This window comes from Heloderma suspectum, chromosome 4, assembly GCF_057233095.1.
Source record: "Heloderma suspectum isolate Gila_16-S chromosome 4, 16-S_ref, whole genome shotgun sequence".
In the NCBI taxonomy this organism is placed as follows: domain Eukaryota; kingdom Metazoa; phylum Chordata; class Lepidosauria; order Squamata; family Helodermatidae; genus Heloderma; species Heloderma suspectum.
In genome coordinates this window covers 125,481,527-125,495,819 of record NC_139461.1, presented here as the reverse complement: position 1 = coordinate 125,495,819, position 14,293 = coordinate 125,481,527, and the positions used below count along the sequence as shown (strand labels likewise).

The 14,293-nt window shown below is 42.3% G+C and overlaps 1 protein-coding gene and 1 long non-coding RNA gene across 3 annotated transcripts in view; one reads left to right on the top strand and one right to left on the bottom strand.

The window, feature by feature from the left end:
* LOC146347383 (cadherin-10) overlaps positions 1 to 14,293 on the bottom strand; it is a 61,875-nt gene that overhangs the window by 22,924 nt on the left and 24,658 nt on the right. Inside the window, exon 4 of the mRNA XM_084850556.1 lies at positions 5,445 to 5,632. Coding sequence (XP_084706682.1) covers positions 5,445 to 5,632 — 188 coding nt within the window. The remainder of the gene's footprint in view (positions 1 to 5,444; positions 5,633 to 14,293) is intronic.
* The window catches only part of LOC146347382 (uncharacterized), a 49,094-nt gene continuing 45,275 nt past the window's right edge, over positions 10,475 to 14,293 (top strand). For both annotated transcript variants that reach the window (XR_014790280.1, XR_014790279.1), the window contains exon 1: positions 10,475 to 10,535. This is a non-coding gene — a long non-coding RNA (uncharacterized LOC146347382). The remainder of the gene's footprint in view (positions 10,536 to 14,293) is intronic.

Sequence of the window (14,293 nt, the reverse complement as noted above, 5' to 3'; positions counted from 1 at the left end):
GCTGGTTTTGCTGTTTGGTTTTACTCCATGAAGGAAAACATGCACAACCAGCCTGGAGAACTTTGGTCCTAGGAACGACATCTCATACGCTGTTGACAGGGACCCTTGCCTTGTGTACACTCGGCTGAAGGTGCCAGCTTTGTCAACTGAAGAGATGTGGGAGCTTTCTTTGTACTTTTATTCTGTATCCATTTTCTATCAATAGACTGTCATTCCTTTCACAAGTAGTCTAGTTTCATCTTGGTAATTCAAAGAATCTATTTTGACTGGGCCCTGAGTAGATCAGGCCTCCAGATTAATACAGTGATTAAAATTAAATAAATGCTACTACCACTACTAATATATTATTTGCAGAATTTTTAACATCCTCTTCATCCATAAAAGGCTCTCAGTGGCTTAATCAATAAGAAAGTCCCTGCCCTCAGGCTTACAATCTGACAAAGCAATGATCTTACAATTGTAAGTCATTTTACAATTTTAGAGTTCTGATCCTGACAAAAATACTCATTTTTACTACGTGTCAGGCACCCTTGACTTGCAACATTTACTCACTGGAGGTAGGGATGGTGCAGGCACCTGATTCCATCTGGGAATCCAGTGGAACCCTCCCTGTCTGCACCCCCGAGCCCCGCTCTTCGAGCCCCTGCCTGCGCTTGGCAAGCAGCCCACACTCACCCTAGTGGCCTTGTCGAGCTCTGCTGTTGCCATTTTTAAAAAACTAAAATGGCAATAGCAAAAATGTGCATATTTGCGCATGCGTAAAAAGGCACATTTTGTGCATGTGCATATTTGTGCATGAGACATGTGCACTTTTGTGCATCTGCAAATATGTGCATTTTTGCGATCACCATTTTATTTTTCAAAAAATGGTGACCATGGAGCTCGACGAGGCTGCCAAGCGAGGGGTTCAAGCATGTTCTGGGGACTGGCTAGCAGGTGCAGGGGCTAGGCGGGCACCCAGAGAACCCGGACGGGGGTGGTTTTGCACATCCCTAACTGGAGGCAATGGACTACATAACAGAATGTTTCCTCCACTATAAAAACTCACTACACAGGAAACTAGATATCAGGGATCAGGGTTCTAGCCTTCTCCCTGTTATGCTATTTTGGAAAGTACAGGGTTCTTTTTCATCATTTAATCCCACTGGTGTGATCTGATAGTTCGAGATCATACCCCACCGTGTGTGTGTGTGTGTGTGTGACACCCATACATACAGCTTGACTTTCAGTGGGTTTAAAGATCCACACAATTGATCAGGCTGCACCATAAGAGTATTTCTACAAAAGATCCAAATTGCTTTCTAAGAAATTTGACAGAATTTAAACTTCAGTCTAGAGAATCTGGGCTTAACCTGGTTCATTTACTCTGAATCTCATGAATCCAACATCAGATAATTTTTTGCAAAATATATGTGACATTTTGTCAGCAATTCCTTTTAAAAATGAAAAGTTTGGAGTTATAATTAGAATACATATTTTCTGGATAAAGAGATTCCATTCTCCAATCTCTCTTTGACTGCAGATGAAAGGTGCTAGCTAATTAATGATTTCCAGGGCATGAACAGGCTGAGAGGAAGTGCAGCTTGTCTGACACTGGAGCAGAGCTTCATTAGCATGCACAATATAACAGAAAGATATCAAAAACAGAATCAAAATGGATTCTAGAGACATGTCTGAATGTATTTTCCCTAAAACCTTTAATGTTAAATTAGTACTCATAAAAGATGCCAGACTGTCTTGGCTCTTAAATCTTCTGTTTACTCTGAAGTTACATTACATTTGCAGCAAACATTCCCTTCCTTCATTGCCCTGAGACTCTCTCTCCCTGCATCTTAACCTTGTTCTCAAGGAGAACTTTATGCTGTACATGGTAATCATGCCTCAAACACATTCTCGGGTTTTGGAATTGCCCAGGATAATATACTGCAATGCAACATTCTGTCCTCAGACACTGAGGGGTAGCCAGAATATAAGTAATCAATTTGGGGACAGCCATTACCAGCATTTCATAACTGGGGGGGGGGTACAGCTCCCCTCCCCCTGAGAAATGGCACTAGTTTTATCAGAACCCTGTTGTTTTCCCTCAAAATCCTTAAGGCATTTCCCTGAGGCAGAAATGAGAAATCCCAAATTTGCTTTGAATTTCGCTTTTTGCAAAATTGGGTGACAGCTGTGATGATGGAAACAGTATGATGCATTGGAACCCATTCCTCTAACTCTGAATGTATCACTGATAAACTATTTTGCCTTCAATTGGCAACAGCAAACTCTGACAAATCTGAAAACTGTGGCAAATGATCACACAACTGTCCATAATACTGGAAAGTAGAGTGCATTCCACAAAGGATACAAACACAGGGAACAGATCCTGCAACAGACCCACATGCCAGCTCTGTCCCCACACTTACTCTGGCAGTACTATTACAGGCCCTAGTAATCTCCTACAACATCAGGGGTTCATTCACTGGCTCAGTCATCTTTCAATGTAATATATGCCATCTCCTGTCAGCATTGCCTTTCTGGATTCTAAGGAGGACAAACAGACTAGTCTAGTCTCTATGTAAAATAATAAATGGACACAAATCTGACATCAGAAATAGGGATGGGTGAACATGTGCTATTTGAGGGTGTTGAGGTTCTCCACATTCCCCTTTGAAATTCATTTTGTCTTGTTCACTTTCCCAAACGTAAGCATTTTTTAAAATTGGGAAAATGCACATTTTTTATTGGGGAAACATTCACATTTTTAGAAATTCACACCTTGTCCCCATTCAGTAAAGCATGAAACATGTGCATTTTTCAAATGGATTCGCAAGTTCGGAAATGTGCAAACATTTTCTCTTAAAATGTGTGCACATTTGGGATTGCAAATGGAGCTTGTTTAAAACTTCTTTGCGAACTCAAACAAAATTCTCGTACATCCCTTCAGAAATGACAATATACAATAATTACCATGGGGGGGGGGGAATCAGCCTCCCAGGACACACTCTCATTGACCTTAAACTGGCCATTGTGGAGCAAAGAAACTTCAACGGGAAACTTCAAATTTCCTTCTGACATCACTGATTACTATGGTTGTGCACCACTTCAGCCCAAAGCCTGAGTTCCGAGCCAAAGTCGGGTGCTTTGGGCTATTTCAGGCCACTTCCGAGGTGAGGCAGAGGGGGAATGAAGTGGCACGAAGTGGGATGGGTCACTCCAAAGTGCTTCAGCAGTGCTTTGGAGTGATCTGGAAGCCCAGCTCCCCCTCCGCTGCCGGCCAAGCCCCATCTTCTTGCCTGGGCCCTAGGGATGAGCGCCAGCAGACTTTTTCCTGTTCCAGGGAGTTGCCATCTTTAAAATGGCGCAGGACCTATTTCTGGAAATACAGGGAGTCACCATTTAAAAATGGCGACTCCACTCCCTAGAATAGGAGGATAGGTGCTGGCATGCATCCCGAGGGCCCAGGCAAGGAGTTGGGGTCTTGCATGATGGGCAGGGCGGTGGGGTTGGACATCCAAAACCTGCTTCTGCTCCAGAGGCCAAAGAAATTTGGGGGTGGGGGAGGCAGCCTGAAGCGTATCAGGCCTGTCTTGGAAGCCCTGAAGCGACCTCCAAGGTGGATCGGGGGGTCCCTGCACAGCTCTACTGATTACAATTCCCCCAACTATGTGTCTGTCTGTCTTTAAGGTGCCAGAAGAATCTTCCTTTAGGCCTCATATCTGCGAATGTCCCTGGGTTCCTGATACTGCCTAAATTAGTACCAGAAAAATCCTAAAGTAATTCAGGAGGTGCATTGATTACATTTGGACTGATGGTACAAAAAACAGTATGCTTAAGATGAGGCACACTGATGATTACAGAGAGCAATGTCACCACTTGAATTGGTCTGAGCTTGGACTGTCCAAGCTGGGGGAAGGCCTGGGGAGGGATTTAGAATCAGTATTGATGTATTTTTGTAACTTATTTTGAAAAATGTAAAGAAAATACCAAAGAAAGAAGAAGAATTGGTCTGAGCTTCTACCTTAAGCAAGCCCAGAGCACTGAACCAATGTAGCAGCAATGTCACTGCAATGCTGATGAATCTCCAGAACAGGATGGAGAATCATGCCACTCCTATACTTCAACCTGTCTGTCACTGTCATCATGTAAGCTTTCCGTTATATAAGGTATGTAGATTTGGAACGATGTAATTGGCTACATAGAAAAATCTACTCATCTTATATAATGGAAAACTTACATGATGACAGTGATAGGCGGTGTAACATTATGTATCTGACACACAGGATGCTGCTCTAGTTTCTTGGCATGTGCCATTCTTCAGGAGCACACTGTGAAAGTTTGTTTCATAGATTTGTGGGAAGGCATACTGTTAATTGCTTTCAAATGCTTGACGCGCAGTTCCATCGATGAAAATAGGCAAATGTTTGTTCACAAGGGCATCTTTTGCCTATTAATTAGATAAAGCAAATGCCCAAGATAACTGTACACTTGTGTGACTTAGGGGATCGAGAAGTGTCATAACCAACTAGACCAGGACTAAGCCAAGTCTACCCACCATTTTTGTGAATGTTTTTGGTTCAGTAAAATATGTAAAATCTTTGGCAATTTTTCAGCACTCATGTCTGGATTGTCATTTGGAATGCCCTTGCTTTCACTTGCCCCCACTTCCGCCAGTGGCGTTATCACCATGTGGCCAAAACAGGTTGACATCATCATCCCTATTGCTATATGATCCCAGATTGGTGGAAATCACTTTTGTAAGTATTTCAGAAAGGGGAGGGGGGACAGCTGCTGCTGCCAAAGGAAACAATGGCACTGAAGCAGCAGCTACAGAAATAAGACCAAACCATCTTTTCAAAAGGTGAGTATTCACATTATTTGGGGGGAAAATGTCTACCCTGCCAAAATCAAAATGACTGAATATTCAGCACAGCACAGCCCTAAACTAGACTGACGCTCAAAGTCAACAATTCACAAACAAGCCGACAGACATAAAACACATGTTTGTACACATTTTATACAGCTTAAGAAAAGTTCACAATTTTGCTGAAACTTAATAATTCAGGGAAGAAGGGACTCCCCAAGAGAAGTCAGATAATGTACTTTTCAGCAAATAAACAAAAAAAAATCAATAAACCTTTCCTCCAAAGCACTGATGTCATGCAAATATAAAAAGGAATTTAATACTTTTTCACATCCACTCTTCGATGTAACTGGTAATGGAAAATGTTATGGCTGTTGCTATTTATATCTCATTATATTCCTGTGGCTACATGTTAGTAATTTTTGCACCAGTTATTTTTCTTCTATAGAAAGGAAATAATTGTGGAATCTAAAATAGAACTACATGTTATTTCTTGGCAAGCAGTGTTTAGTGCACCATCTCTACAAAATATATAATCTCAGTTGTTGTTGTTATTGTTGTTTTAAAACATTCAGTGATTCCTTGTGATGATACACACCTTTCGGACTGTTATAATGCCTTCCTGTGTGTCCTTTTGGGTAACAACATCAAACATATCCCTTCCATCACCGTCAATAATTCGGTATTCAAGTTCTGCATTTCTCCCAATATCTGCATCAGAGGCTTTTATGCTTCCAATGGCAGTGCCAACCGGGGACGATTCTGGAATACGAAGGTGGACTGAACCTGCGAAGAAGAACAGAGTCAGAAATACCTAGTCAGAATAGCCAATGGTGTGAGTGATGCTGGGACTTGAAGTCCAAAAATGTCTGGAGAGCCACACATTCCCCAATGTAGGCAGTGGACTAAAATTGAAGAGGCACTAGATTTCTACCTAATAATATATGCACAGCTTCCCAACTGGTTTTTTGAAAAGCAAGCCTGTACACCTTGTCAGTTACCAAGCCAAACACAGCTTACCAGTCTTGAGCAGAACTCCACTAAGACAGGAGTGGGCAGAAGGTAGATCTCCAGATGTTTTGGACTTCAGCTTCCAGAAGCCCCTGCCAGCATGGCCAATATAGTCAGGAATGCTGGAAGCTGAAGTTCAAAATATCTAGAGATCTACTTTCTGCCCACCCCTGTACTAAGAGCTTGAAAAACCTCCTGCCTTTTCAGTCTTCCTGGGACAGTAAAAAGTGGTGCTGTGCTGAAAAATCCTTCCACTGGTTTTTCTCCAAACACTCTCATTCAATTTGATGGGAAAGATATTTAGTTCAAAAAAAAATGTCCAAGAAAATGCTGGAGAAATCTTGTGGGTGGGGGTGCAGGGTTCTTGGACTTTTGTTAGATATGAGGTGGCTGAAGGGGTGCGTGTGTCCTGTCCTCCACTGTACAATCATCTCTCCGGCCATGTGCAACCTTCCTGGGTGCCCGTTCTTTCCTAAAACTGCATGGCATCCTCAGCTGGGCTTTCTTGTAAGCACAGGAAGGCTGCAAGCTTGCCTTCCATGCACCTGACAACTGGTGGGCAGTGTGGCACATTGCACATCATACTGGATACTGAGATGGGAGAAGCTTAAGGGATGTGGTTATTAGCAATGTGCACAAATCACCCCAAATGACTGCTATGGAGCTCCAGAGAAATCAGGAGGCTTTCTGATCGGACCTAATAATTTCTTTAAAAGTAAAAAGACTTCACTTTACAAAAAAAAGCTGGCAGGTGTTCAGATGGCAGCCTCCACAACTTCATGAGCTAAGCCCTCTCACAGGGCTTTTCATATCATGAAGTGTGGGCAGCCAAGGAGGCTGCAGGACACTAGTGAGATGTGTAATAGAAAGAAAAACAAATACAGCACCCTAGACCACCTCACAGGGATAAGGTAAGATCAAAAACACCACCAAAAGAAAGTTAAAAGAATGGAAGCCTCTTTCACGGGGGAAGGAAACATTCAGGAAATTGGAGTACATACTTTGGCACAGTACTAGAAAAAATGTTGTCAAGTGCTTGGCAGGCCACAATATATAACTAGTGGTCTGTGTTCTGCTCTGCTGGTCAAAAATTGTGCAGCAACAAATACCCTGTATGATGCAACCCAAAACTACATGCAACATCATAAAAAGTTTGCTTTAATTATAGAAACAAATTAATACTAATAATTTTCAAATACCCAACCAAACCATAAGAAAATTGATCAAGTTAGTAGAAAAATTATGGGCATTACCCAAAGTTGCCCATGCACCCATGGCACCCATTGTAGTGTGACAGGAATCTAGCAGTTCCAAAAAGCATCCAAAAATGAACCAAAATGCTACTTTACAGAATGGAGTAGGTCAGCAGAGCTCACAGAACAGAACTCCGCTGACCTATCCTGTTCCATAAGTGAGCATTTCAGCTCATTTTCTGGATTGCTTTAGGAAGTGATAACTTCCTGTTGCACTAACAGTGGGTCCTACTGGTGCAACAGAAACAGGGGAAGCACAACAGCAGTACTGAATACTCTTTAAGTGTAACTACTCTTAGAACAATAATTCTCAAATCAAACAAATCCATCTTTTAAAGACTGGATGAATTTGGGATGATTTGTTTAATGTGAAGACTTCTATGTCTTCCAGATATAATTAGGCTTCCATGCTTAGTTATATCTGGAATTTTTCTACTGACCTGGGATTCAGTTGTTTGCAAATGGATGATGAGGATATTAAAGATAGCTGATTAGAGTGTTTATATAATTAGTTCAATCTGTTTGCCACAAGCTGTGTAAGCCTATCCAAAATGATTTCAATCCTTGGCTTTAAAATGGACAATAGAATTAGGGCAATTCATCAAGGGGGGGGGGATAAAAAATGTGAGCACCGCTGCTCAAATTAGAGGAATCCCAATGTGAGGTGGACACTCCACCCCCTTTTAGCATCCAGCCAGCTGTGTGCATCCCTGGCATTTGCAGCCCCACATATTGTAGCTGACAAGCCCCAGATCTCAGGCTAGAAATGAAGCAATCCACCCTCTGGGTTTTGTGAACATTCCTTATGATAACTTACAGAACTCCTCGAGGTTTTTCAAATACTTGAAGGAATATCTGCAATGCCCTCATGATTTATGAGGTGAAAAAAGGGAGTGTTTGTCCATCCTTGGTGGTGAATCTATTTTGAAAATGCAGAACAAAATCCAAGGCAAACTCATTTGTGTGAGTTTGTGCAAATTAATGGGATCTGCAAAGGTGTAAAACATTGCTCTTGGACATCTCCCTTTTGTGCCAATGCAATTTGGACAGGAATTTTTTTTGATGCCTTTGTGCCTGTATTTGCTGTGATTTGATTATTTCACTTCCATGCAATGCTTTTGGCAAGGAGGCCAGGACGTTGTGGGCCTCTGTGGTAGTACTCACTCATCCAGGCACTGCCAGACTCTAAACACCCTCATATTGAGAGACATTTCTACTAGCAGTGTGTGTAGGTGAGGTGTGTTTTGCTCCTGGTCTGTAGAGAGGGCTGAAATGGTCAGCTTGTGTATGTGTGTGTGTTTAGTACACAAAACATGTTCAAATAACCTTAATGTAAGTCTTGTGGGATGTTTTGTTCTTATCCATATGGAGAGAAATTTGATGAAACTCTACAAATGCCGGTAGATTCTCAGTTACCACACAAGTCCTTAATGGTGAAGGATGTCAGCCATTAATAAAGATGGTACAACTTCTTTAAACATAAGCAATATAGGCCAGGACCTTTCACAAAGGGAAGCAAAGCTCAGCCTCAGGCAGAAGACTGTGTGGGAGAAGCAAACTGTGTAACACCCCTTCCTTTCGTGTCTTGTTTCCTCTTTTTTTCTTCATGTCTCATTAGATCATAAACCTTCAGGCAGCGCACCTCGATTTTGAGGCACTTTATAAATTAAAATTATTATTTTTTATTTGCACCTTTGCCTCAAACAGCTCGAAAGCTCTGACAGCCTTAAAGGAATATAAAATCATGATCAATCATTTTTAGAGCTGTAAGACATTCTTTAGTGCTGCCAAATTGCAAAGCCTTTGTTAAATCACAATTAACTGGTAAGGGTTTATTTTGCAATTTTCAAAAGAAAACTTTCTGCTGGCCACCACAGCAGTTGTGCTTCTTGAGAGTTAAAGTCAAACACCTGAGAGGGCTTTCCAGCTCTCCAGCAACAGCTACCCCATCCCCTCTCCCAAGGCCCCAAAGAGCCCTTACCTTGGGGAATGGGATAACAGCTGCCAGAGAGCTCCGATAAAGACACAGCATACATTGCTTTAAAGACATAGCTAATAAATGCAGGGGCCTTGATCCAGAGTGGGACCCTACCTTGGGGAATAGGGGGCCTTTAACCCTTGCCCCTGCTGTGGTCCCAATCCAGACTGAGCACAGCACCTGTAATTAATATTTCCCAAATTGATTAATTAAAGCTAATGGTTCACTGTTTAGAAATATATACTGCAGATGTGGGGGAGGCATTCTGGATCAGGACCACACTAGTGGGGGAGAGTTAAAGGCCCCATATCCCCCACACTAGGGTCCTTATCTGCACTGGGGACCCTGCACTGACTCTCGAATAAAAAAAGACTTTGCTGCTAGCTACATATTTAAAGTAACGTGTGCTTTGGCCCTGAATCTCCACATTTCAGGAGAAGATGGGTAATGGCAGGCAAGCCATCTTTCAGAGAAGCTTGTCACACCACTACTTAGGCATCTTTGATATGCTTCCAAGAAACCCGAGGACTCTCCAGAACAGTTTGAACAATACTGATCTGTTAGTATACTCAAATAAGTTTATTTTTGTAATTAAACAAATTCACAGAGGGTTGATCTATCAATGGCTATTAGCCATGATGATGAAATACAAGCTTAAGAACCTAACAACGTAAGAAGAGCCATGCTGGATCAGACCAAAGGTCCATCTAGTTCTGTTCACACAGTGCCCAACCAGCTGTCGACCAGGAAACCACAAGCTTCATTGCAGAGATAGTATAACAATTCACTGGAGGCGAGGGCGGCGGGGTGGGGTGGGGACCAGAGAATGTTCTTCCTCATTTGTGCTGTTGTAACCAGATGAGAGTCAGCGTAGTGTAGTGGTGAGGGTGTTGGACTAGGACTGGGGAACCAAAGTTCAAATCTGTGCTCAGCCATGAAGCTCAATGCATTATTGGGGACAAGACAGAGTTGTTGTGAGGAAAATGGGAGTGATCAAGAACCACATACACCACCTTTAGCTGCTTGGAGACAAGGCAAGATACAAATGTAACAAATACATTACCCTGGTTGATGATACTGAATGATCGTCATTCAGCACATAATGAATTCCACCCTACATGAAGAGCATGTCTTAGTACTGGAACTGTACTTTTCATGTCAGAATTTTGCCTGTATGCAAACCTTTCTCATTTTTCTGACCAAATCTGAAAGGTTATGCCATGAACCCAGCAGGTCTCTCTAATTTGAAGTTCACTTGGCTTCACTGCTGTCGTGGCAACAGAGGAGGATCAGGGGAGTGCCCAGTAGCACCAACTCCCCCTTGGCTGTAGTTAAAAGTTGGACTTTTACCTCCAATAAAAGTCCAACTCCCCGATTCTGATGATCAGGTCGGAAAACTGTCGTTTCTCAAAGGAGTTCCCAACGCTGCAGGAGGCTACCCATAACGGTGAGTAGGTCTTTGTCATTGATATTAATATAACACTATTCTGCTAATAACTGTGTAAGAGGCTTTTTGATTTCATTAGTCCCCTTGATACATGGTCAAGTCAGCAAATCAGATAAAAGATAAGATCAGTTTAGTGTACAATTTCACATTTGACATGAATTTTATCGATTCTGCGTTTAAGAAAGAATCAATAAGACCTTCAGCTCTTCCATGAATCAAGCACTTTTCAGTCCCTTTCATGAACCCATTCATTTTGTTTCTTTTAATGTGATATAAGCCCCATTAATAAGGAGGGTGTCAAGGGAAAGGCGGGGGCGGAATGCTGAATAAAAAATGCACGATTTTGCAAAAGGATAAAAGTTTATGTTTATGTGTTTGTAAGTATAAATTGCTGTGAAGGGACCTAGCAGGCATCCTCTGTGGGAGAGGGAAAGAACTTGAGATCAAAATTTAAAAAAGAATAAAATTAAAAATAAAGCAGTGCTTCTTTAGAACAAGGTGGCAGAATATCATATTATGCACATGAGTGTGAAGCACAATGCCAATTTACCAAAAAAAAAAGTGTATGGAAAAGAAGACTCAGCAAACTGCCTCAATTAATCAGAAGAAAATATTATTTCACCAGAGCCTAAGAAAACTTCACTGTGAAAACAGTGTATGCTGCAACACTTCATAAAGAACACAATGTTCAAGAGTAAAGGTTTATGATTGCAGCTTTGCTGATCCATTAATTGTCCATTAAGACATGAAAATGCTTTGTAAATTAAGATTAGAAAACTGAATCACCATCCAAATTAACTCTCCCCCTGCCTCCATTCAACAGGATATGCTTAAAATTGGTATTCAAATATCAACATTACCACTGGTTGCCTGCATTATGTTCAGGCATTTTATGTGAGCTGTGCTGTACAGCTAGGAGTTAGCTCCTCTTTGTAAACTGAGATAGTGAAATGTCTCATGGACTGCCCACATAACTTCAACTATTGGATGGTATAGAAATGTAGTAAATAACGAAATAAGTAAATGTAGGCTGTGTGACTTTCTTTCCTCCAGGAGTCTGGTAAAGTGGTTGGTAATGACTTTAGCTACAGAGCTGGTTGAAACAGAGGGGGTAGGTGCTTTTTATTAAAGCTTTTTCCTCCTGCAAAAAGCTTTAGGCATTTTTAAAGGGCACTGGGCATGTATACAGGGGCAAAAGTGTTCATCCATAGTTTGGGAGTGGAGGAAAGGAAATACTTTGCCAAACCAATTCCCTCTCTTCCAGTACTATGATGTGGCACTTTCATTGTTCTTCCTCACAACAAGTTGGATCCAGACTTAGTCATGCTTAGAATGGACCCACTGAAATCAATGAGACAAGAAAGTCATGTCAGACGTAGGCCCCGTTGATTTTAATGGATCTACTCAAAACATAACTAAGTCTGAATCCAACCCAACAAGTCCCTGTATTGCTGAGGCAATTGGGCAACACTCCTGGTCATGGCCTACTGTACTGCAAAGCTGGGCAGCAGTAAAACCACCACAAGGCAAGGCAAAAATACAGGAATATGTTCCCACATGGTTGAAACAACTTTGTGCTCCAGTACTGGACTGTAGCAAGGTTGACTTGAGCTGGATTTACAATACAGGACTACATTCTACTGGAGTGCAATGCTGCCTCATTTGCCCGCAGTGAAGATGCTACCTAGCCAAATCTGATAATGCTACATAGCATTGTTACATCACCTGGCTCACTATAGCCCTCTTCAGCCTTTCAGGGTGCAACGGTCATGCATGGGGAGTGGCAGGGTCCACTTATGCAGTATATGGCCTATATACTTCATAAGAATTCCTATAGAGACCTCTTGCACATTCAGCTGTGCATGCAGAGAGCTCTCCCAACAGGACCAAAACTGTCCCTTTGCAGGCTTTCCAGTCTGTGGAGAGCAGCCCTTACTGCTGTACTCACATGCACTGAATGCATGTAGGCAGGGCTGGAGACTGCCACTGTGATGCTGTCTGAAATATTCATTGCACTCTGATTAATGTCTGAAGAGAGCTTCTGGGGTCCCTGATTGGCAGGGATCCCTGATTGGCAGTGAGGGAGAAGAAACTGGTCCTGGAGGAGCAGCAGACAGGAGAATCCAATGGGCTGCAAACTGCCATGAAAAATGGGGGTGGGGGGATATGAGCTTTATTTTCCAGAAAGCATTTTGCATCCCCATCATAACCCCTTTCTCTATTCAGCACCTACTCAGATCTTATTATTATGTCCCTCAACCCCCTGTGTAATCAAAAATCACGCAAAATAGCCCAAACTACTTCAAAAAGTCTTTTGGTGATTCCACAAATCAGTGTGCATTTTTGTGTGTGTCGAACTGGTCACATGGCACACTTCATTCAACCAACAACCTGCCGTCAAAAGACAAGAGGCATCCTTGATTGAAGAAGCACATGTTACATTTACAAAACGGGCACCCTCGTGTGAGTGTTCTCCACCCCATCAGTAGCATTTAGAAGTACTCACGTTGTGACTCATTCACCATCATGTTAAGATTCTCTGCACACCCACCCCACATTCCTAGCAGATTGGGACCCAGAGACACTCACAGTGAGATAGGGGTGACTCACACACCGAGCACTTGCAAATGTTGCATTCCTTGCCACTGGAGCCATTTATTTATTTATTTAGAATATTTTTGGATTGCTGCTCCACTCAATGAGAGCTCGGGTGGTGTACAATAAGAATACAAAGATTAAAATACATAAAAATGGAAAACCTTAAAACATAATGTTTAAAACATAATGAGAGCCAATGTAGTGTAGTGGCTAGAGTGTTGGACTGGGAGTCAGGAGATCTGGGTTCCATTCAGCCATGGAAGCTCACTGGGTGACTATGGGCCAGTCATAAACTCTCAGCCCAACCTACTTCACAGGGTTGTTGTTGGGAGGCTAAAATGGAGAGGAGGAGGATTATGTATGCTGCCTTGGGTTCCCTAGAGGAAAAAAGGCGGGATATAAATAAATAAATAAACAAACAAACAAACAGCAGCATTAGTTATTAAAAGCTCAACAAAACAGTATCGTCTTCACCACCCATCTAAAGGGCAGTAAGAAAGAGACTGGCTTAACCTCCCTGAGGAGGGCATTCCACAACTGGGATGCTGCTACATAAAAGGCCCTGTTGTGTCCATCTACTTCACCTCTCTAGGAGGTGGGACATGCCAGAAGGCCTCAGATGATGAATGCAAATTTCAGGCAGGCTTCCATATGACATTTAGGGATTTATAGATAAGAACCGGCACGCATAATTGAGCTTGGCAACCAAGTGGAAGCCAATGCAGTTGTTTAAAGACCATTATTATGTGGTCTAGAAAACGCACACCAGGCAAATGTCTGGCCACCGCGTTTTGCACTGGCTGAAGCTTCCATACAATCTTCAAGGGCAGCTCCACACAGAGTGCAGTATAGTAATCTAAAAATGAAGAGATTAAGGCATGAATCACTGACACCAGCACCACCGTTCCCCAGGAAGGGTGGCGCAACAGCCAAAGTTGGGCAAAGCCATTTTTGGCCACCGTCATCACCTGACTGCGGGAGCAGATGTGTGAGGCAAAGCCATGAAAAACTGACGCCTGAGATGATATATGGATGAAAGGGTTCCAAAGATCAACGAAAACATAATAATCTGAGATTAACTTGTTTGTGATAACACTAATTTAAATACAAGCACATGAAAAAAAGAATAGTTTCTACAACATTCACTGCCTTTGCTATGC